This window comes from Thunnus thynnus, chromosome 10, assembly GCF_963924715.1.
Source record: "Thunnus thynnus chromosome 10, fThuThy2.1, whole genome shotgun sequence".
NCBI lineage: Eukaryota > Metazoa > Chordata > Actinopteri > Scombriformes > Scombridae > Thunnus > Thunnus thynnus.
In genome coordinates, this window is record NC_089526.1 from 22,717,169 (window position 1) to 22,742,819 (window position 25,651).

A 25,651-nucleotide genomic window follows, 5' to 3' on the forward strand; every position below is an offset into this window, starting at 1 on the left:
ACTGATGTAGGGCACTGACATCAGCACAATAACTTCACTAATCAGTGGTTATTATGAAGACTAATGCTTGAGTCGCTCAGCCGTGTCCAATACATTATCAAGTTCAGTGGAAGCTATTTGAAAGGGAGGGGTGAGGCAGTACAGTAACATGTTCCAAGTGCAACTTTCCACTGACGTGCTGGCCAACTTACAGTACCAGTGATCTGCTGTCTGGTCCTAAATAACTGCAACAACTAAGCCTCCGTGATTTTACCGATTTCTGTCATAACCCACAAATTTCCTAATCTGTCAGTGGTTCAGAGCCACATATCCACAAACTGAAAATCAACTCACTTAATACTTACAAAAGGCAGATAAGGTGGCAACTTCTTTTTGGCCAGTTACATACAGTGGTAGTACAGTTTATTGTTGTTGGGGTTTTTTTGTCGTTTTCCTGAAGGAAAGACTTGTATTACACTTGGAAAAACTGTATTATCATTTACACACACTCTCAACTATCATTTTCTTCCTTCATGTATCTGACTTTACATTAATGCTGACATGTAATTACCGCTCACCCAGCTAGGCTGCAGTAGAGGTGTTCAGTACATATACAAACAAATATTAAACACTGAATCTTCAAGCTGACTATAGTGAATCACCATTGTCACTGACTGAATCAGTAACTTTTATCAGCAGAGCTCCTCACTGGTGACTGAGAGCACCGTTGTTCGCTCAACCGTGATACACAGTATGTTAATTCCTCATTAAAAGCTAATTGAAAGATTGTGAAAGCCACAGAAACAATCATAATGCGATTACTGCCACAAATAAGTGGCTGCTAACATATTAACCTTATAAACAGTGCTTCTATAGTGTAGTTCTGAATACAGTCAGAATAACCCATGGAACATTGCAGCAGAATAAACAGTGACGTGTTCACTTACTGTTGTACGTACCGAAATGCATTTTAGTAGTGATGCAATCACTTAGCTTAGAAAAAATAGTGAACAAACTACATAGTCAGTTACAACAAATCTTTGAACTGAGTTGAATGAAACTATTTGAATCAGCAAAGTGATTCACAACTCGAGGTTGTAATCACATTACTAAAGACAAAGCATGTGCCATACTGCTTTGCTTGAACAATGTCAATGGCAGCAAACACTGTGAACCAGTGCTTGTGGTTTCTATGTGATGTGAACAGTCCCATCACGTTGAATGGAATTAAATGCTGGCAAGTCATGTTCAATTGATGATAAATATTGATTTTCCTCCTCAAGCTGAACCAAATTCAAATTAAAGTGTCATGCAGGATCAACACATGCAAAGTTACCAGTACTGCTATTGAACACATAGGCTTGCACTTAACCCTTATATTACAATATTCATGTGCTTGCTAATGTAATCCTGGTTTTATCTTTATCTTATGCTGTTGGGTTTCATGCCAAAATACTTTTCATTCATATTTTTTAGCAAAGGTCAGTTTCAGTTAACATTTATTCCAGCAGTGTAGCAAAGGTTACCTTTAGTTTAATATTAATTATTTTGGTAGATAGCATATTTTAGAAATATTTTCTTTACTTCTACAACCCCTGCAGTTCCACCAGCATCCACAGCAGCTACTTCTACTTCTTAACTAATTCACTGTCCACTGTTCTCCGTAACAGCTCATCACGTCTTTTCTTTTAGCCACTTCTCTTTTTTTTGACCTCTTTCTCAGTAGAGTTTGTCTTCTTTGGCTTTCTTCTCTTCCAGCTCAAATGAAACTTCAATAATTACAGAGCCTTATTCCTAAATCTATAAATTGTGAAATTTTCACAATACATTTCCATTTTGAAAGTTTTTGCATGGGCACATACAGTACAGCTTGATGCATTTTAAGTTTATATTATTTGTAACTTAAAATATAAGTAAGTAAATATTGGTCTTCAAAAACATAAAGTAAGATTTATGAATAACTGGGAAGAGGTCCAGCAGTGGCCAAAAGCCAGACTTCTGCACCATCTGAAAATATTTAGGCAAAACAGTTGTTTCACTCTGAGCTGATACATCCAAGGTGTATGGGCTACACTTGATGAGGTCAAAACAATAACAGTAAAGACATTGGTATTCTTCGACAGTGGTACAGAATTTCTGCAAAGCTTGACTAAACCTTCAATCATCAAACTAGCTAGCAACCACCGTCTCCCTTTGCTCCACTCTCACCTTCATCTTCCTCTCCCACCTCCCTTCACTCTTGCTCCCTGTCAGCTCCCATCAGCCTCCCCTCTGTGATGCTCAGAGAGGAATTTTACAGCTGCTGTCAGCTTACTACACACACACACACACACAGACACACACACAAAAGACGAAAACACGCAAGTGTAGGCACACATGTACAGGATCACACTCAAACACACATAAATCACATATGAGTGCATGCACACAAATTAAAGTACTGTCGCACACTTGCACACACCCATATGCACACACAGGTTGATGACAGTTTTAAACCGCTAATTAAATGAGACCATGGAGTGAAAATTACCCGGAGAGACTGAAGCAAAGAGAAACCTTAAGACCCACATTGTGAGCCTTAAAATCATTTATAACAGCTGCCAGAAACTTACACAAAGATAATTGTTTTAATGTGCACATTATTTATTTCTGACAAATATACGATCAAACTCTTCCTGTAGTAAGTAAAGCTGTAAATGAATGTTTGCAGCTTGTCTAATGTGAATTGATGCACTTTACAGTATGTGTGAGACAACATGTACATCAGTGTGTGTGGGGGGAGATGGGGGATGGATGTGATGGAATGATTTCCCTTTATGTGCCAGCTCTTTCCCTTTGTACATTCCCAGATGAAAGACAGGCAGTCAGGCAAATAGTCAAACTAACAGAGAGACAGGCAGACAGACAAACAAGCAGTCAGACAGGCAGGCAGGCAGGCAGGCAGACTGTGAGGCATACAGGAGCTCAGGGGTTCAGAGGTCAAATCACTCACGGCAGCCAGCTCAGTTTGGACTACAGGGGGTTTCTTTATGCTCAGCCCCTTCAAACAATAAAGCGTCTTCTCCTTATTTCTCGGTCTGCTGTTTCGCTCGACTCGCACACCCCCTACAACGAAGCACTCTACTGTACATCACAGCGCAATCCTGTCAGACTTTCAAAGTTCAAAGGTTTGGAAACTTTCCAATCACCTGTGTACTTTTGCATTTGCTGAACAAACATACCGAAGTGGCTCACACAGAAATATGCTAGCAGTATACTTTCCATACATTCACATGATACCAGTGACCAGTGAGTATTGTATTGCAGTGCGTGCACACATGTTTGCATGTGTCCCGGAGAGTAAGGGGTGTGTGCGTGCGTATTAATGTAGGAGGAGGAGGAGGGGCGATATGACTTCAGCAGCAGCTGACACTGTAAAGATTTCCTGAGCCTGCAAACATATGGTTGGAATTTTCTCCATGATGGCACTTTATCACTGATTAAACCCAGGATTGGCAAATTTAGGCAGAAATCTGGAAGTAAGTGTTGTATATGTATCATTTTTATAGGCTTAAGCCATATTACTCCCAGGTTGACAATGTTTTCACATTTACTTAGTCTAAATTTATTACCTGTGAGGAGCTGCATTTAGGGGAAAGTTCTTACAGTGAATCTTTAAATTGGTCATTTGAGTTTGGTCTTGCCATGTTGTCTCATTGATTCCTCTCCGGTCAATCAACAAAAGGAAATTCTTCATGTTTGACACTATCACTAATCTAACATGACACAGACCATATGTAGCAAACACTTGCACTCCAGTGAGAAACAAACCCTCAGGACAGAGTGTTAAAGAGAGCTCAAGTCCCATCCCGCTTTCAGGTTAGCTTCTGTTACACTAGCATCCATCGCTCAGTGTAATTTGTCATAGAGGTCCTCTTTGAATTGCTGAAATATGATATCAGGGTTTTCTTTCCATATTCCGAGATAAATGGCTGTCTATTGTGCTGCCAAGGAAACTTCAAACACCACGACACCTAACAAAATAATATATTTTTTTGTAAAATTAAATGCATACAAAAACCCAGGTTCCTCATGTATCAGTTTTGCAGAAATTAAAGAAACCTATGAAAAAATATATTGCAGGCTGATACTTACTGAACTGTCTATAACTTAAAAAAGGGTGGCATAGACAAACTCACTTAGAAGCACCTCTGAATCCTCTCATTCTTAATCAGGTATACTGACTTGGTGCCAAAAAAGATCACACTGTAAACCGTCACACATTTATTTCTCCTGCTGCACAGCAGAAAATTCATCTGGTTTTCTTTTGGGGAGGATGAAATGCTCCAGAATATGAAACAAGCGCCCCCAATCCTTTGGCTCCCACACTCCTAAGCACTTCCATGAATGATTGTGGGGAGTTAAGAAATGTTGGCACGCTGCCTATCAGTGCAGCTGCGGAATACGGGAGAGATGGGAGAATGACGCGTGGATTAAACAGGGTCAGAGGTTAAATTTCAGACTGTAATCCATCACAAATTACTGATTACCTGCTGCAGGGTGTAATCTCCAGATCACGTTTTGGGTTACAATCTCCAGACGACTGAACTCAAATAAGCATTTTCCTTCCTGTGTGCATACTTTAATACTTTGAAATGCATCATCAGTGGTTTGATGTGGAGCAAACATAACAAAAAAGTTGTTATTGCATTCTGCTCACAGTACATGTAATTTGTCACTTCATCGCCCTGCAATCTAAAAGAACATTGTACCTTCTTTCTTCTCTTTATCACAGACTGACTCTGTTTCTCTCACACACATCTCCTGAAACCTGAGAGATGGACACAAACCCCTTCTCTCAGCACAGGTGTCATATGTGATTGGCTACAGGCTGTATTTACCAACCCTTCACCCCACACCCCCTCCTCAAAACACATAGACAGTCCTCAAACGCCTTGTGCCTTCAGTGCTCCCTCGGCAAAGCTCCGGGGGGAAACAGATTGGGACAGTGCGACTTGCATAGAAGTCTGCTATTGCCAAGACGAGACACGGCCTATTTAAGACAATCACATGATTTTAGTGGGAGTCAAAATGGTCCGCGGGGGTCACTGGGTAGAGAGAGAGGGAGCGGCACATTGTGCTTGAGAGAGAAAGAGAAGGAGAGAGAGAGAGAGAGAGAGAGAGAGAGAGAGAGAGAGAGAGAGAGAGAGAGACGTTGGATACTGGTCGGACTGTCTGAGTGGAAAAAAAGGAAAATGACTTGCCGGGAGAGAGGACTTGAGTTCAAGCGATTCGTCGGGATACTGCGCTTGGAAATGAATGGAGACCAAAGTGGCACAACTGAAGAAGCCTGCATCTGAAAGTCTTTGATGCTTCATTCATCACAACTAGTCCCGCAGATCTGCTGCTGGTTGGACTGCTTGTTTATTTGAGCTCTTGGGACAAGTGTCCGTGTCATTTAAGGCTTCACTTTTTTTTTTTTTTTTTTGAGTCAAGGTGATCCAGAGACATGGCTTTCCTACGGATTTGTGCAGAATGGAGAAACTGGACCCAAGCGTTGTTCTTTTTCCATCTGTTTTGCTTGTTCACACTGAGCAAAGTAAGTCAGTTGCATTATCTCCGCTGCGCCTGTAAGCACATGCATGCAGAGCTCATAAAGTTGTCAACACTTCCCACGACAAAGTGCCGAGTTAGGATCATTTTCCGTGATAATTTGCGGGATAGCAACACAAACCCAGTCACATTTATATTTCCTTTCTTACAGAGCCTGCTTTTAAATAATGATGCTGACAGGACTGAGTCGCAAGGCGCATCGGCTCTTCTCCAATCTCTCAATTTACCTCAACATACAGGTAAGTAGTGAGCACTTATTAAAAATGTCTGGCAGATTGCATCAGTGTTTCTGAAGCTATGATGATAGCAATGAGGCAGGTTTTAGTGTGGTACCGGTTTATGTTTTTATTTTCGGCGCAATAAGATATAAGATATAAGATAAAGCCATCCACGTACTGCATCATCCCTCTGTCAGCCAGGCAGCATCAAACAGCGCTCACCTGCACGCAGTTCTGCCTCTCGTCACCGCTGGGGGGCGCCCTGCACCCTGACACAGAGCCATCACTGTCTTCTGCAGCAGCACAGCTGAAATTGGTTTTCACAGTAAAGTAAAATAAGGAATTGTTTAATTTTGCAAAGGTTAATTATACCTGTTTGGAGTGTTTTATGGCATTATTGGTCTATGGAACCCTTGAATAATAAGTGATTAAAAGAAAAGTACCAGTATGTCTTTGATAACCATTAAAACCACACACAAAAAAGTCTCCTTTCAGTTAGATTTTTAAAACACATGGGTGTCACCAAAGCATTTAACAAGTATGCACTGATGTCTTCTTATAGCCGCTTAGATGAATCAGTAATTAGTGCAAGCAGGAAGCAAGAGACTCTCATCTGGTCTTTGTTTTGTCGATCTAACCCCATGTGGTGTGCTGAGTCAGCAGCTGCTTTGGCTGTGCATTCTCCTTCATCCTTTTTATGTTGTTGTTGTGTTTTTTTAGTTACCATGAAAAGCAGATACATAGACAAATAATCAAACATCAAAACTCCTCTCGCCGGGCACATGTGGAGATGATCTGAAGCAGAAGAGAGGGGGAAGCCCTTATGACTTCTGTTTCAGATCATCACAGCTAGTACCTTAACAGCTATTGCCCAGTGTTAATGTGTTTAACATTGATGCAGCTATGTTTGAATGGGTCGGGAAAGAGGTCACATGTTCAACCTTTTGTTAAATCTAAGCCGAGGTACCCATTGGTTAGACCTCCTATCAGTACTAATGGCACTCAGGAATCACTAAACCAACAAACTAACCACCGCAGGATCTTGTCTCAGTCCATCAGACAAGATAGGTGTGCGTGTGTGTGCTCTGTTCCCGCAGACTCTTTGTTTGTATACTGTCAGACATGGGTCACTGCAGCTGGTTTTTGAGTTAGGGCAGGACAAACAGAGTTGACTAGGTGTAAATGTGTATGTGTGTGTGTGTGTGTGTGTGTGTGTGTGTGTGTGTGTGTGTGATGAGGGGGAGGTGGACAAAGCGACAAAGATAGAGGAAGACCATTTTCTGGTTTTGCCTAAGTGCTCTGGTGTCTCCACAGAAAAGGCTTGAGACTTTGGAAGTATCTGTTTGCTCTTTGCAGTCCTGCAGCTCAGTGGCTAGACCACTGCGCAAACACTTCAAGAGTTTGCGATGTGCTTCCCACTGTGGCCACCCATGTCATGGTAATGCAAGGCGCTTTAAATAAATGCATCCACTAATAAGCATATGTCATGTTATGTGGGTAGGGGCTTTAAGTCAACCTCAAGATGCACCAAATACCCAAGTTCAGACCTCAGGCACTCACACTGCCAATGATGACACACTGTCTGTCACCCTGCGTGTTTCTCCCACTGCCATAACGTGTCTGTCTCTGTGCTATATTTACTCATTATTTGGGCTTGCTAAAGCGGGTCATACTGTACAGTAACTGAGACTGGCTCTTGTTGACTGTAAGTCCAACGTTGCTGTTATTTCTGTGCACTTTCAGCTGATAAACTGACCACGTATCACTTTCCCATGGAAAGACTGACCACATTTGCAACACTCATTACAACACTGTACTAAAATCAACAATGAAGCTGTTTGTTTGCTTATTGGTTACTCATAGAACTAAAGTGTATCAGGAATGTAAAGTTTCAAGGTATGCGATAGCTTACAGGATCAGGCACCTGCTATCACCATAGCAAGAAAAGTTACTGCGAAAACTCTATATAACCTACAGGTTGATAATGTTTCTCCAAGCATCAGTTGCAGAGAAAATAATTCAGTTTTAAAACATTTTGTTACATTTTACACCGTTTTTTCTCCTTGTAAGAGACACAATCTCCAAAACCCTAAAGACAATGACACGCTTCAAATGCAGGATGTCCTACTTACTATACATTAGTTCAGCCCATTCTTATTATTGGCGGTGTCTACTATTATGATTTCTTCTGGAAAACCAATTTTGGAGCAGCTCAAGAAGTCAGCTACTTTTTTGATCTTTGGAGGAAAGCCTGTTATTTTCTGTGGCCACATCGCCATTAGACATTTAACTGATCTAAAAGGCCAGGCCTGTGACCTGCCACCATCTCCCTTTATGACCTGCAGTTACCCAGCCTGAGCTGTAGTAAAAACTGTAGTAAAACACTAAGTCAAACATGATTCATTCTCCGCTGAAGGGGCTGTGTTGGAATTGTCTAAAACCCTTCCTTTTCTTGTAACTCTTTCTTGACCCTGCCAGCAAAAGTATATGAGGCAGGTCAGAGAGAATTTACAAAGGAAGAGGGAAGAGGTTGTAGTTTTTATTCGGTCCATGATGCAACCAAGGTAGCAGCTGACACAGTGCTCACTATATCACAGTAAATGTTGTTGACAGATCAAATTAGTAAGGACTGACCACAATGACAAAGTGTTTTGTTTTTGCCAAGTTACATCAAAATATAGTCCGTGACATCTAGTATCAAAGCTTTCTCTCAACATTCTCTCCCTTTACTTCTCAATATATTTAATATCTATATTGAAGGAGTCTGTGTTTAAACTGGATCCTTTTCCCCATTTTATGTATTTCACTCATTTTTCTCTCGCCATAACGTCTCATTGCATTTAAATTCAGTCTTTCAATGTTATCCTCTCACTGTCTTCATCTCTCTTTCTGTCCAGAATATGAAATTGTATCTCCATATGAGGTCAACCACCAAGGTGTGTACATCTCTCATGAAATTGCCCACCACCAGCGCAGACGGCGACGCAGATCCCTAAGCCCAGATACAGTCTCACCAATCACTGATGGCAGCAGTGAAACAGTCCACTTCCGGCTAAGTGGCTTGGGGCAGGACTTCCACTTGGAGCTCAGGGAGGCCTCGGAGAGCTTGATTGCACCTGGCTTCACCATCCAGATCCTGGGAAAGAACGGCACCAAGAGCCTGAGGGCCTACTACCAGGACGACTTCTGCTTTTACCAGGGGTCACTAAGGTCAAGGGTCAATTCTTCGGTGGCGCTGTCCACATGCATGGGGATGGTGAGTCTGAACATGGCCAGAGTCGGGTTGCGGGAGGGTTTGGATGAGAAGGAGGGAGTAGATGAGTCGGATGTGTGTTTGTTTGCATCAATGAAAAAGACTCCAGGGTTAGTTAATGTGAAAGTAAGTACAGATTGTTGGACATTTTTATTGTATTTTAATTTTGGCAGCATTTGGATTGATGTACCAACTGAGTAATTACACTCACTAAGCCTGGGAGCCAAATGTAAGAAATTTGGCTCATCCTGGGACTGCTGATAATATAAACACAACATTAGTGTTCTTGTTATGCTGAAACCCAGAGAGAGAGAAAGAGAGAGGCCCATGACCCTTTTTGGGTTTCTACTCAAAGTTTAGAAAACACTGAATTAAGCTTAATACATAACATGTACTGTAATTTTGGGTTAGAAGATATTAGACACCAGATGCCAATCAGACACTGAGCCAAATGAAAGACTGAGGTAGTAGGGAAGGATGAAAGTAGGAGAAAGAGGCAAGAGACTGAGCTTTATTTGAGTGAAAAATCTGCGACTAGGTCTAGATAAAACCACAAGACACTGGCTTTTTCTTTGACACATACACAGTCAACGAGCAGTCAGTTCTGTGTAGCTGGCTTTCACACAGCACACTTAGTGCGTTGTCTGGCCGGTCTGGTCAGAAAATGTACTTACCACTGGCTAAATTGGCAAGTCATGCACAGAAGTTCCTTCCTTCAATCTGCCCTGCATCATTAGTTGCAGATCATTCCATGTTTGCCTAAATCAGCTAATGAATAACTAATGAATGGAAAAGTCAAGTCTGTGAACACCACAGAACGTTTAATCGAAAGCCAGGAAAATCCCAAGAACACATCCATGCCAAAGATGTCAAATCAATGTTTTGGTGGTGTTTCATCGTCTTATTTAGCATACAGAATACTGTTTGACCAACTTTCATGGCTGACGTATGATGTACAGTATATGGACATGACATTTAATTCAATATTTCATTATGTAGGTGGCAGATTTTGCATGTTTATTTATTTAGTTCTCAACTCACAAACAATAATCTTTGCAGTTCAAGCACAACTGGCATCAAAGTAGGAAGCTGACTGTGTGCAAAGAGCAAATTATTGAAAATTTAATAGAACTGAATTGTCTCATAGGGAAGGGTGGGGTGCTAGCATGTGAATGGATGGCAACTGGGTAGCAAGCTAACTTGGCAATTTAAGTAATGTTAAAATTAGCATGATATAGTACGTCATAGTAAAAAGCTACACAGCTAATAAGCTGATATCCAATTCCAAAACTGAGCAGAGTTATTGGTGTTGAAATGATTAAGACAGGGTGTTTTTTGTTTGTTTTTTGTTTTTTTTTGTGAGGTTGGACTGAAGCGTGTGTGAGTCAAAGACTAGTTTTGTATGTTTTCTGTGGTCATTAAGGGGAATTTCGGTTTTTCTAGCCCTTTTCTGGCTATTTATCCAACTTGTCCTGGCTAGAAGTCATTATTATAATATGTAGACTAATATTGCTACATTGACAAATTGTAATTACTACCCCTGGACTTGTTTGTGTTCTGTGGAGAAAGCTGGCCAAATTTCAATGTTTTGCCTTGGTGGTCCTCCTCTGCTGCATGAATATAAAGGGAACTTCACTGTGAGAATGACATTAAGTATGCCTAAGTGAAGCAGCCCCACCTAAGACCCCAAGTGTTATACTAGCCCTCTTAGCAGCCTGGACAAGAGAACAAAGGACCTTATGAATACATACGTAATCCTTGCAGTCTTGAACTTGCATACACAGATATTCATTTAGAACTCAACAATCACCAGAGTGCAGTAACTGGGCAGTAGGCAGAGAACTCCTGTAATGTTACTTATTAGCACTTAAATGTGTGCAATCCTGCTGCTCCTAGCATGAAAGAGGGGATTGTGTCTTGAGGACAATCAGCCCAGTGGTCATTTAAGCTCAAGTTTAAGGATCTTGGTACAGCAGAAGAGAAAACGAAATTTAGTCATTCAGCTTCCAGTCTCCAGTATGACCACATTTCACTTTAGCATGACTTTTTGGTGTTTTTAATTATAATAAATTCCAGGCCTGTCTTTGCCGGTTTGCTGTTTATATTTTCATTGTGGAGGATCTCTGCTGCGTCTGAGAATTGCCCTCTAAAACTACAGACAGAATGGCACATCTCCAGGGATACTTCTTCTCCTGTGTGTGTGTGTGAGTGTCTGTCCATGTGTGTCTGCATTTCAGACCAGAGCCCAATAAAAGATTCAGCCAAAAGGTCCAGGGTTGCAGAGACTGTAAATGTGGTTCTCACGACTGAGGCTGGCTAGGATGGACGGGGTCAGTGCATCATTGGGAATTTGACTTTTTCTTATGTGAATCAGGAAACTGCAAAACTATACCAGCAGGACAAAGGTATTTAGACTCATGGGGAAAGCTAAAGATAGGCAGTTAACATTTTTTTAAAAGACCAAAATGTCTCATTATGTTCTGTTTTTCACCATTATAATATGAATAAAATATGTTACAGAATATAAAATATACTTTTACTTTCATTCCTAATTTCCTATATTAATTTAAATTATGATTCATATATATATATTGCAGCAGTATATTTTTATAATGTAGATACATTTCTATCTTTAAATGTAGTGTAATATGTGTAGTGTATTTTTGTTTCTGGCATGCACTTACTGTAAATTCACATGTTGGAGCACACATATGTTTTGTGTGTTCTGATCATAACTTGGTAACAAAGTTCACTAAGCCACCCATGAGACCTTGCACTTTGGTCAGGTTCCTATTTGGAAGGAAGCAGGTAAATATTGACCAAAGGGACCCAAACCAATAGCTGTATCAGTGAGAGCACCTGGCCTCCAACTGCACCATGATACCACTTAGGTGAGACCATTCCATTACTCTTATTTGCTCTCCCATTGTCTGAGAAATGTTGCTTGATGAGGCAATTATGTTTTCAGAATTGAACCTGATATAGACATCACGTATAGGATTTATGATGTTGTCAGCAGCTGTCTTTTCATCAGTCAGAGAGTACTTAGTCAATGTTGGTCATTTTTTTAAATTTTATTGGTTGTTGTAAATTTTTGATTTCTTTAATAGTATAAAATTAGGGCTGTCAAGCGACTTTGTGTAGTTAATCACGATTAATCGCAAATTAATTGCACATTTTTTTATCTGTTCAAAATTTACCATAAAGGGACATTTTTCAAGTGTTAATACTCTTATCAACAAGGGAGTGGACAAGATATGTTTTTTTTATGCAAATGTCTGCATGTATTCATGAAATTCAATTAACAACACAAACCAAAGAAATGAATTGTCAGGAACACTCACAGGTACAGCATTTAGCTTTTTTAAAATATGCTCGAATCATAACTTATGGCAAACTCAAGCTCAACAGGCAACAGATGGGCACATTGGCCAGCTAAATTTTCCATTACTTAGTACTGATTAAGGATCACTCCCTGGATCCCTCACTTCAAAAGCAAATCACACAATGTAATTGTGTCCAACCTCACATGGGAAAAATAAAGGCTCATAAAAACATCCCCTTGTGCTATGGGATAAACAGGATAATACAAAGTAAAACAATCAATAAATAAAGCAGGAAACAGTGGAAAGGGAGAAAATTACTTTCGCTCTTTGGTCATCCAGGTTGTGTACCTTCGATGCGGTGGTGGCTCTCAATGGCAATTCAAGGCCAGTCGTTGGATGTGATCTGAATTATTTCAAGCAGACCCTTGTCCTCCACAATATTAACTGGCCTGCAAGCTATAGCCACACATTTAGTTATTGCTGTTGAAAGCTTGCTGCTTGTAGGTTTGTCCATGGGTTTCCCTCACACACTATCAAATGTGGTTTGCTGCAAGTGGGATGGTTCGGGGCCAACAAGGCTGCCTGCATTAGCATTAGCTGTGTGCTTAGCTAACAAATGGTATTTAGGACTAGATAAACTCTGGTGGTAACTCAGTTCACATTGACAGTAACTACAAATAACTTTGGTCTTGTCGACTGATCCATCTGACAGGGCCTTGAAGCTGAACTTGCTATTCAAAATACCTTTTTCTTTATCCATTGTGTCTTGCTAGTTGCCATCTAACAATGTTAGAGGGCTAAACTACAGGTGAGGCAGGGTTGTTTCTTCTTCTTCTTCTTCTTCTTCTTCTTGTTTTACGGCAGTTGGCATCCAGCTTATTGGTACATTACCGCCACCCTGTGCTCCAGGGTGTAGACTTACAATCTAAATCCCCATAACAGAACCTGCGTTAATGGCGTCCAAAAAAATTAGTAGCATTAAAACAAATTTGCGTTAACATGTTATTATCGTGTTCACTTTGACAGCTCTATAGAAAAAATACTTTTTAATTAGATTTTGGATTTGGATTTGGAGTTGATTTTTTGTTGTGAACATGAATGCTTTTATAGTCATCCTTCACAAAAAGGATTTTACATTATTCATCTGCATTCAGTGACTCACACATTCTGTCCTTCTGTTAGTTTTTTTCTCAGGCTGCCTGATGGAGGCAGAGATAAAGAGAGAAAGACAGAGGGAATGTAAAAGCGAAAGATGTAAAGATGAAGGCTGTAAGAGTCATTGTTCCCTCTGTGGCATTTTGTTTCCTCTGTGGCATTTTGAAGTGCTGAAAACCCTCTTGTATGGAGTGTTACCTTGTAAAGCCTATGTATAAATTGTCTTTTCAACTCCCCTCCACTGGCAGCCCTTATAGTGGTTAGGCTGGCTTTGATGACAGTAGGGAGTTCAACCATAAAAATCTCTTACTTACAAGCAAGAAATTGGTGGAATAAAAGAGGCAGGCCAGTCCCACTGACTCCACTGTTTGAAACTCTGCACAGTGACACACATGTGGAAGGGGAGATCATAAAGCAGGTCCGTCTCTGTGTCGACTTTATGCTACAGCGTAATCCGCTTTAGTTTTTTCTGGCTTTTATGGAGGTGAGGGTGTTGAGGGGTTAGTGGAGTGCCATGCAGGCATTGTTTAACTCTGACACCATGAGTCATTATTTTCCCCCATATATGATATCTGTTGTGATTTTTAGCATGCTAACACTAAGTGGTGGACACAGTACCTGCTTAACCTGCTTAACATCACCATGTTAGCATCGTCATTGTGAGCATGCTTAAGTTAGCATTTAGCTTGAAGCACCACTGTGGCTCGTACATTGTGTTAACTCACACTACACATTTTAATTGACCTTTCTGCATGCCCAGAACCTGAGACTTGGGTGCTTACACTGAACATAAGCACAGAAGTCCTTGTCAAGTGACGATTCCAGTAAAGTTTATTCAAACAAGACGACCACAACCTCAACAATGTTGACAAAGTGAGAGAAAGGTAACATTACTTTGTGCAATTCTACTATGATGGAAAGTAAGAAAAAAAATGGAGCCACAGATGGCTGGAAGATGCAGACAATATGATCTGTCTGTTCGCAGCAAAGTTCAGTTTTATATCTCAGCAGTCTCAGTCAAGACTACACTTTTAGCCATAACATGTACTAGTGGTTACTCCAATAATATTGAAACAAGCTCACTGTAGTTTAAAAAAGATCTTTTGACAGCAGCCATGTGGGAAATCGGACCTTGGAATTGCTCAAACTTCAAGACAGTTGACCAGATTTTCTGACTGGACAGAAATCCAACCGCTCGTCCAGGAGCCAGATAATTGATAGTTCAGGCAATCAATCAGATGTCGTGACCCCCATCAAAATACATGTTAAAACACAATGAATCTGGCAGAAATCTGGCCAAATTCTAAAATTAGCAGGGGATGACCAATTTAGGGGTTGTACATAATCCACACAGAGTCTGTCTGGCTTCAGTCCTGGTAGTCTGTAACTTAATTTTTACAGCTCAGTTACTTGGAGAGTAGTCTATCCTGCCACCACATGCTAGAAATGGTTAATCTCATCAGTAGCATATTTCACACAACATATTATTTGCACACATAAACATAGTTTTGGTTGCCATGCCAGTTACAACAGCATCTTATATTGCTTAATTGCATTGCTCTAAGGCATTGTAATTTTAAAAACAGCTCATCGAGTACTATGAAGGAGAATTTCATATCTTTACTACTTTACAACTAGGAGTTTTTGTAGATTCCATTTAATCTCATAGAAATTTGCCTCTATAATTATTACATAACCATCAGTCACTCTAACTTTAAAGGAAAAGCCTTCTAGCTCTATTTCTGCCTATTTTTGCTTCTAAATGTACATCATTATCACTGAGCTTCACCTACATCTATATCTGTTCATATAATCTAATTTCACTCAATCTTCTAAAACACACATTCCTTTTGTACCAAAAGGAAATGTTAAATGTCCTCCCACTACAAATCACTTTGAGATCTTGTGTTTTCCTCTTGTAAAAGGACGGGCGTGTTTCTTGCCCCAGGGCTTGAAGTAGTATAATAGAATGCTGCACACTCGTCCCACCTCTGGGATTTCCAAGAATATATGAGAGATGTCTATTGATGTGATGAAGCTTTGCATGCGGTGTGGTCTTGACAGGTTGCTATAATCAATTTTCAAAACATGTAAGATCATTTAAATGATCTTGAAGGATTGTTACTTAAGTCAGTTTGGAACGTATGTTGATAGACCTCCAGTTGGTGTAATGTGGACAGCAAGCCAACACATGACTAAAGCATGGCTTGAAGTGAAATTGCTAATTGATTAAAGAATTGTGTCTTATGCTGAAGTGTGTTGTCAGAGTATAATTCTCATTTTCCAATAAGCCCTTTCAACAGTGAGCCAGAGTTTGAATCCTTGCCTTCAACTGTTTGAAATGCAGGCGCCATGGAACCAGTTTGCATGCAGTAAGCACTGTAAAGAATTACTGCTGTACTTTGGTCTGTCAAAAGAGGGGTTGTTTGGAAGGTTTAAGTTATTTGTTGCAATGTTATTGAGGAATAAAACAGTGATGGCAACTTCTCCACTTGCTTTTGGTTACAATACATAAAACCAGGGGTGGTTAATAAGTAGATCTGATTATTTTTCTTAGTTACTGTATTAAACTCTTTGATATAGTATTTTCATTCCCTTGGACTGAGTTGAAAAGCACACTTTGACCACAAACATCAGTCATAAATGTAAAATAAACTATTGTAACAAGTATTTGGTCTCTATCCCATAAGAAAGAGCAAGTTGAAATGAGCCAAAGAGAACCATATACTGCACACACAGTCAGGTGCACCTTGTAATGCACTGAATGCTTCCCCCCTCAGTTCCGTTTTTCTACAGTTTTTTCCCGCCCCCCCCTTCATTCCTGTCGCTGCTTGTCTGGATGCGTCTGACTCCATAGAGTCCAGCTGTTTGCGCCCTCCCAAGTAGTGTTTCAGCATTTTATGACTGCTATTTGCACCTCGTACAGCGCAGTGTGTAATCTGATGACTTTGGCTATTTAGGAAAGTCACTAGTGTGACCTAATCTCTTAACATAGTGGCTTGCATATACACACACTTAGAGGAAGTAGCAAATGCTTGTTGTTTTGTTTAAGGCCATGCTTAAGCTTAAAGACTGTATGAGTGTTTACAGGCTAAAGACATCATAAAAAGATTTTTCTGTGTAGTCTGTTGGTTGTTATGCTTAGCAAGACAAAGTAGAGGATGCAGGCTGCTTATTTTAAGGCAGAAATATTTTGCATTCAGACAGTCTGGTCTGTGTCTTCAAATGAAAGCATGTCCTAAATATAAAATGTGTATGTTTTAGAAAGAACAAAGAATCTACCAACACAAGTTAAATGCGTGATACAACATCAACATCTGGACTAAATTTCTTCAGCATAGGACAAAGACACAAATGCAGAATTCATTAAACAATAAGAAACATAGATCTTTCTTGAGGAGAAACAGTCTATTCAGTCAGTGTGATAGCAGACCAAGACGATGTGTAGAGAGTGACACGTGGTTCTTGTTATGACAGAGATGCAAATACAAGCCATACCAGTAGTAGATTCTCTTACTCTGTTTTGCAACAAAAGGGTTTTGAAAATATTTAAATGTGAAGAACCCACAATTAACTAGCCTACAGATAAAATAATGAAAAACTCCAATCTGACAACAAGTTTAATAAGGAACCAGGAATTTGAGAAGATAAAAAGTTGTAAAAAATGAATTTGCAGTTATATAGAACTGACAGTTATAATGCATGGAAAGTGTAATCAGTAATTGACTTACATACATCAAGAGTTGTGGTTGGAAATAAGCTTATATAGTGTTTACCATGAATCAATTATTTTGCTGGGGGACAGTTGTGTTATATAAAAATATATTTTGACAGATCGTATAACACTGCCAGTGGATCTATTTTGCACCAATGTGATGACAGCAAAACAAACAAAAACCTCAGCACCAATGTTGGAAAAAAAGGCCATCCTGGATATAGAAACTGTAGAATGTGCTGTAACATGTGCATGTGGTGCTGACAAGGAAGAGACAGAAGTTGCAGTCAGAGAGTCACCACGACATGCAGTTGTAGCTATCATGAAGCTCACACTTGTTGACGTGCCTCAAGTTTGAAAGGCTTTGCAGCTGCTGCATCGTTTTTCAATTTACTACCTTTTTTTAATTCTACTTTGAATTGTTGGCTGCATACATGTCTACATACTGCTCTGAATAGTATAGGGTAGCGTTCAAATACAAACAACAGTGAATGACGTGTTTGGAAATAACTAACTACATGTTTAAGGGAGAGTTGGCAGTATGTAGTTTATTCACAGATGTGAGCAGGTAGTTCTTGTTTAAGACCTTGTCAACTCCAGCCTGCTCTTTAATATATATCAGAATATGGCAGTTTCTATTGCAATTCCTAAGTAAGCAGTCCAGTCCAATGTTGCTGCTGGTAAGACAGGCTGCAGGTGTAAATCTTATGATTGTCTTTTTCCATCATGGATTTCCTCTCCTTTATCTCTCCTATTGCTGCTGTCAGAATGAGTTGACCAAAAATAACAAAAAAAAAAAAAAAAAGTAAAACCCAGATTTTCCTCATTATTCTCCTCCTGCGAAAGCATCAAACGTCTGCTGTCTACTGTGTATCACACGGCACCCGTTTTCCCAGGAGAGCTGATTTAGCTGCACACTAATGCCCCAACAACCCGAACGGACAGCATAAATACTTAGCATGTGAAGTTTTGAAGGTTGACAGCAGCGCGGTTCAGGTCAGAGGCCTCACCGTGACTTGGAACCAAATTATGACAATCGTCTGTGATTACACAGCGCCGGGGCGGGTGCCACGTGGATGACAGGATCACGCACCGGTTGTCACATGTGATTGCAACCAATGGTCCTGGCAGGGGTTCCCGGCAAGGATTATTTCTTGACCGTTGGCAGGCGAGCTACAGAAGCTGGTGATGCATTAACAAGCGTCTCTCTCCCTCTCTCTCTCTAGTTTTCTCAATAATTGATTCCCCACCCTCCTCTGTCTTGTTTCCCAAGTCAAACTGGAGTGTTTTATCAGGGTCAATCGTTCATAGTCAGCGCCGTCTCATTGCATTGGATTGTTAGGAAAACCACAGCTCTAGCTTATTGGGGTTTTTAGCACAGAGAATAGAAATGACAGTGCTGCTGAGTTGTGGATGTGGCAATACATGCACACTGTCTGAGACGTGAGGACTTCATTATGAAGCATCCGTTTTTTTTTTGTTTTGTGTTTTTTAAAAAGAAAAAGAGTGTAATCTTCTCAATAAGTAGTGGTCCATAAAGGTGTGTTTCCGGCTGTAAATATGTCAACAAATATGTTTCTCCGTCTCTGTTTGTAGTTATCTTTTGTCTGTGAAACACCAGTTACTGTACGCTGGGAAATGATCATTATCTGACACAGAAACACCTGCAAACAAACAACTGCTCTCCTACTGGCTCGTGGTGAGCGCATAAAACTTAAAGAGTGGGATTTGAACAACAATGACATCTTCAGGAGTAAAACACATGTATGCATAGTTTAGGTTACACTTTTTAAATCTCTTTGTTCTTGTTTTTCTGTTATAGATCTGAGTTTTGTTTTTTTTAAAAATATTTTTACAACATATGAAAGAGAATAAGAAGCCAATTTGGCTGCTGTAGGACCAATAGTGGATAAATGCATGAACTTTCTTTTGCCACAATATGTGATGAAAGCTGTAAACTGTGGAGTCATTGTGGTCACAGCAGCTTACACATCTGTACTGGCCTGTATTCTGAGTTCATCATTTTCAAATTCAGTGCTTTATACAGTCACAGCATTTTCCAAGGACTCTTTTTCACTGGTTTCCTGATCTGTGGTTGATGCGCTGGCAGAGTGAGAAACTCGAGTTAGTAAATGGTGATGAAATGGGGAAAATCAGTACTGAGGATCATTATAGCACCATCAAACACATCACCAATATAACTCTGCATTAGCATGATTGACTCATTTGTGTGCATTCACCAACTTGAATGCACATATTTGTAGACATACACATTTAGTCGCTCATGTACAGTTTCTGTCCCTCTGGCTATCTTTCATCCATCTTGTACTGTGTTGAGGCAGATTTACACTGTCTGTACACATTCTCTTTCTCTCACACACACATACAATATTCATATACAATCATCACAGGCCAGCCACAACCTCACCACTGCCACTGTGGCAGGCTGTTTCTGTCAGCCAGCGGACTAGCTGCGGTGACGAAGGACCTCACATTCCACTCGCAGCTCACAGTGAAAAAAAAAAGGAGACTGTAGTCAATTAAACGTATTTTAGGGAAACCGCTATTACTGCCAAGCGCAGTTACAGTCCAAACACTACGTGCCAGCTGACTGTCAACACAAATGTGGTGCGTGTTTGGAGAGAGTAAGAGAGACAAAGAGAGAGGCAGAGAGCAAGAGAAAGCAATCTCTAAGTGTCTGAAGCGGCTGTGCTGACAGCAGTTTATTGAAAATGGAATATGAAAACTGAAAATGTGTCTGTCTCCTTGGTAGAGAGACAGAGACAGACTGAGATAGAGAGAGAATAAGGCCAACTGAAGTAATCCTTTGGTGAACTTTTAGAGATTTACAATGTGCTGTCCTATAACTTATCTCCTAAAATGGAAATGATATAAGGCACTAATGGGACCAGTTCTTTAGCATTGTCCTCCATAACAGCAGTTCCAAAGAGTGAGAAAGATTCATAACAGATAAGAACTTATTTTTAAAAATGACTCTTTACAAATGTCATATTCACATGATACTTCTGAGACCACATTTGTTTACTAGATATCTGTGGGAATATTTGAAGTTGAAGTGATGTGAGCATAAGAGAGATGCCCCGTCCTTTCATCCTCACACCAGCTCTTTAGTTTTAAACAGCTCCAACTCTTTCAATCTGACTGAGTCTTATTTAGATTTTGCTGAGATAACGTCTGACCCCAAACAGCAAAACAGATGTTGAACATGAGGAAACACGGTCAGTAATTGAGGCACACAGGGGTTTAAGTGGGTCAGGTTCGCAGTGACCCAGGAGTTGAATCTCAACTAATTGCTGACAGAGACAAATTGGGAGGCTAAACGGATAGCTCGAGAAGGTTATTGTTTTGTCCATTTGTGATTTATGACTGAACCCCCTTAGGCTACTTTGAGAGGTAGAGAAGGTTTGAGGTGTTGGACATATTCAACAAAATATACTATGCAGGCCATTTTTGAATATTTTATTACTAGCAGCTTGAATAAAGGCTAAGTAAATTGACGTTAAAATGAAAGTTAACATTACAAACTTTTGCAAAACTCTTTTTTTTGTACCTGATACTGTAGATGAGAGTATATGTTTCTTTTGGGTCCCCATCTGGCTTAAGTACATACAAGTTAACATGAGTGCAAAAACAGATTTGCCCATGCTACATAGGTTTAAGTACCACTGCTGTAAAGCTAACGGAACTGTTTTGCCTCTAGTCAGGTTTGATCCGAACGCAGGACGCGGACTACTTCCTGAGACCCGTGTCCCATAGCTTCGCCCAGAGAGAGAACTTCACAGCACCTTCCAGTCACCAGCCGCACATTCTCTACAAGAGTGACAGGGACTCCCCAACCGAGCAGAGAGGTCATGAGCCTCGGGCGCTTCAGAAGAGATCCACAGATTCAACTCCTCACAAATCATACAGACACTTTGTCACCAAGAGATCCACAGACTCACAGATGTACCCAACTTCCAACACAGTCAATGGCCAACACCACAACGCCCATCGCCACGATGATGACTACAGACATGGGGAGAAGCAGAGGCAACACTTCTGCGGGAGACGGAAGAAATGTATGTAAGGGCAATTTCTCATTCTAAACCACATGTAGCAGCATTACTACAAACTGCACTGTCATATACCGACTCTTCATGTTGAAATGTGTTAAACATTTCTGCAATTACTCTCCCTGTAAATATCATTTGGGAGTGTTTTTCAGTCTCAGGACATAAAAAATACTGTATAAGCCTTTTTCTTTTTGCACTGATAGCATGTCTCTTTACATGCTTGAACATCCCAGTAATATTTTACAATGGCGTTAAACTCACTCACCCATATTGTCCCACCTAAGGGGTATTTAACATTGGATTCTATTTTTACTTTAACTCACTAAATTAGATTATGTTACTATTTTGTTCTATACATTTTTTTTTTCAGAAAAATGTCATGTAGTCATTGGTTAACATTTGACACTTAAATAAGGAAGTTCCCACCTATAGATATGTCTTTCACATTGCACATCTTAGGCACTGCCATTCTTAAATTTCCAGATATAACTAAATTAGGGGTTTGAACTCAGAGAGGTTAAGCCACAATTTGAGGAATTATTGTATCATACAGGAAAGAAAAAGATTTTCATACCATTGTAATTCTGTTTGTTGACGTTTTCAGTTAACTCTGTTAGCAGCTGACCTCCCAGGGTTGAAGGAAGTTGGTAACACAGAGACATCACACCATTTCTATTTTATTGCAGTATATGCCAATATTACCGTATAAGAGCATTTAAAATATTTAAAAGCACTTACAGTACTGATGCAGTTAGGACAACACAGTGGTGCCTCATTTTACAGTGTAACACCACATAAGTAACAGAGTCTGTGTTAACGTGTGATTCTTAACACATCGTTAGCCCCCAATGTGTTAAAGAGAAAAACAACACATGTTGTGTAATGCAGCTTTTTTTTAAAAAATTGGGAATGTTTTATATTTGGCAGTCAAAATTTCACTGAGAATTTTGCAACTGTGTAATGGAAATCATTGTGTCCTTGTTAATATTTTTTGATGGATTTCCTTGGAAAACGAACTTGTATTTCACATGATGACAAAGGTTTCCTCTGAGCAATATTATCTCAATTTATTTTGACAGTTTTTGGTTGACTTCATCAGTGACATAACCTTTGAAAGGTTAAGGGAAATGTTTTATATTCACTTTAGACTGTGACGAATGTTTGCACTTAAGAAATTATCTCGAGATCAGTTAACATTGCCGATATCACAGGGGTCATTTCCAAGAGAGCAGGGATTGGACTGGTACCACCGCCATTACCCTGCAGAACCCCAGCTGTCTGTCCCCTGTGAAAACACACTGATGTTTACATTCCCATAGGATGACATCAATGAACACCTGTGCCATGTTTTAGTCAAAAAGGCACTTTGGTCGCTCACCTGCTTTCCGCCTATATAAGCAAACTTTCGAGCCTTTATAGTTTATCGCAGCCAGGCAGTGATAGGTGAAAGTTTTGATAACCCGAAAACATGGAGATGGAGATTTGAGGCGATAACATTAAAAGTTGCAATGGTTTTAGCCTGTGCTTTGCTTTGACTGCCTTGTATAATTGACCTCATGTCAGTGAATATCGATGTGAGAAGGTGCTTTTTTCCCAGATTGAAAAGAAGAGTTAATGCATTTGCTGTTAAGATAAAGTGATTAAGTGTGTGATTAAGTGTTTGTCTGAGTTATATATACACTTAACACATACAATACAATCTTATAGTGAAAACTTATCACTTATCAAGTTTTCACTATCACTATAAGATTGTATTGTGAATTAATTTTAATGTATGTCAATGTTTTTATAATACAGCTTCTCCTTTCTATAACACACTGATATAATATTAGGCACAAATCAGGATTACATTTATTATCAAGGTGTACAACAATGTTTGAAACTAAGGTATGTTCATTCATACATTACTTGCTTTTACATCTCATGATTCATAAAGAAATGGCCTTTGTCCACAATAATCTGACATTGTGTGACATCTGCAGAACATGACATTTTCTTCATGATTACACCAACAGCTAAATTTACTTTTAGCGCATAAATCCTCCATTCACTGTACCCTGTTGTTGCATTTAGAGAAAATTTCACTTGCTGTAGCTGCTGCTAATGTGCAATACATGACATACTGTGGTTTTACACTATACTAATGGTAGCATAACACTGCAAGTGCCAGAGTCAACAACAGAAAAAAGCTCAATTTGCAGTTTATCCATGACATCAGGTCATGAAAATAAGAGAATAGTTAATCATCCCGAATGGTTGTCAGCTACTTGCCAGGATCGCTGGTTAACACTCACAGGGAAAGGTTGCCATTTAGCTAGTGGCTATAGTTCCATTTTAAATCTTTCGCAACATACAGTATAATCAGCTGTGGGAAGGAAGGGTTGTATATTTGTAATGGACATCATAACTGCTATTAAATGGTTATTATGTGCACTATTGTTTTTTCTTTCATCAATCACTTACAACCCCCATTACCACTCAATTATATCGACTCTGCAGCCATAGTGATTTTCTTAATGATTCATTCAGTCTGTTCAATAGCTACCACATAATTTTGCTTCAAACTTTAATGTTAATTAATACTAACTCCCTTTATCTCTCTCCATTGCTTCTTCCAGACATGCCCAAACCTCCAGCAGAGGATTTCTTTATGCTTCCAGATGAGTACAAGTTCATTCCCAGAAACAAAAGGGCAGTGCTGTTGAAGAATCAGGTCAATCAAAAGCTCAACGTGGAGACGCTGGTTGTGGTGGACAGAAAGATGATGGACAACCACGGCCATGAGAACATTACCACATATGTTCTTACTGTGCTTAATATGGTGAGGGAAACCTAATTATAAGTAGTTAGAAGATCATAGAAGCTAAAAAATATATAAATCTATTGATTTCTTTTTTTTTTTTTTTGAATAACAAATGTGATCTAGGAATGTCACACATGCCAGACTTTACCTTGACTTCAGAAATGCTGTCTTATGTTTTGTCACGCATCATGTAAAGGCAAACATTTATTTGGAAGCCATAGATAAATTCATTTGGAGTTTGCCATATCTTGAGGTTTAGTGACTTGACACCCCTGTCTTCTATTCTCACTTATCAGACAGAGTACATCTAAAAACATGAAACTGATACCTGGGTGAGATCATCGCTGCAGTGCTCGCAGTGTCCCCCCCGTCCCATCCCTCTCAGCTGATCTGCAAGCAAATTCCATCACGCTTGTTTTGCTACTTAATGACTGACTGACAAATCCAAAGATAATCCATCTATTTTGAAAACATAGTTCCCTCTAGTAGAAACCAAGTTTGACCAGTCACAGCCCGCCTTAGAGGAGTCACCTAAATACAGTGTGGAGTTTCACAGAAAACAGCCAACCCACTACCCCACCTGTGAGCTCCCATGGGTTTAGAAGGGGTATTTGATATTTGTTGAAAATTAATCTGATACACTGCTCCAGAGTTTGCATAGATTTATGTTTACTTCGCGGCAGAATGGAAAGACCTGAGAAACATTTTGTAATTACCAATATCAAAAAACATAAAACACTGAAGCTCTGTGGAAACTGGTGTGATTGTTTCTATTATGAGGCAGTGAAAACGCTGTGGTTCACTGTATCTGTTGAAGAGTGCAAGCCTGAAACTCTGTCAAACACTGGTGTTCCAGCAGATCTCAGTTTAAGTACAGTAAGTGGTTTTGATTGCCTCTTTGACCTCAGAGTTTTCGCTTAAATTCGGTAACAAACCACAGCCGTGTGTCTACTCATGAGTCAGTGTGGAGGAAGACCAAACATCAGAAACATAAGGAATGAATGAGAGTTTTCCCAAAGAGAAAAAATGGCTTAGCGAGTGGCACCTGAGGTATTCACAGGGCCTGAGAGGAAGACATAGAGCGAACAAGAGCAAAAGATCAAGAGTCCATTTTCAAAGCCCAAACTATTGTGATTGATGGTCAGATATCCATGTGAGTACAAGAAGCTGAATTGGAAACAGCAGTTGTGGCTGTCATACCTCAGCGATACCATCAAAAGGGGTTTGTGAGTTATTTCTATAGGAACGTCAAGGTGTGTTGTCTTCATACATTTGATACAAATCTCACTATTTTGTAAGTCTATGTAGTCAAAAAATACAGAAAAAAGGCCCAAAAAGCCAAATCTAACATATCTAACAGTAAGTCTCAGGTCTCGTTTTTAAATTCAGCATAAGGTAGAAAAATGTGAACAACATAACAGTTTTGACATCAAAACGTAGTGTAAGATAGTCATTCATGTCAGGATTTTATATAACTATACACCAGTTACATAACTTAATTGGCTCCCTGTATTCAGGATTAAGAAAAGATCATCAG

At 39.8% G+C, this 25,651-nt stretch overlaps 1 protein-coding gene across 1 annotated transcript in view; it reads left to right on the top strand.

The window, feature by feature from the left end:
* Positions 1-4,940: 4,940 nt before the first annotated feature.
* LOC137191753 (A disintegrin and metalloproteinase with thrombospondin motifs 16) overlaps positions 4,941-25,651 on the top strand; it is a 60,059-nt gene continuing 39,348 nt past the window's right edge. The window contains exons 1-5 of the mRNA XM_067602114.1: positions 4,941-5,557; positions 5,723-5,810; positions 8,687-9,045; positions 20,960-21,317; positions 23,930-24,132. Of these exons, the coding sequence (XP_067458215.1) occupies positions 5,468-5,557; positions 5,723-5,810; positions 8,687-9,045; positions 20,960-21,317; positions 23,930-24,132 (1,098 nt within the window). The 5' untranslated portion in view covers positions 4,941-5,467. The remainder of the gene's footprint in view (positions 5,558-5,722; positions 5,811-8,686; positions 9,046-20,959; positions 21,318-23,929; positions 24,133-25,651) is intronic.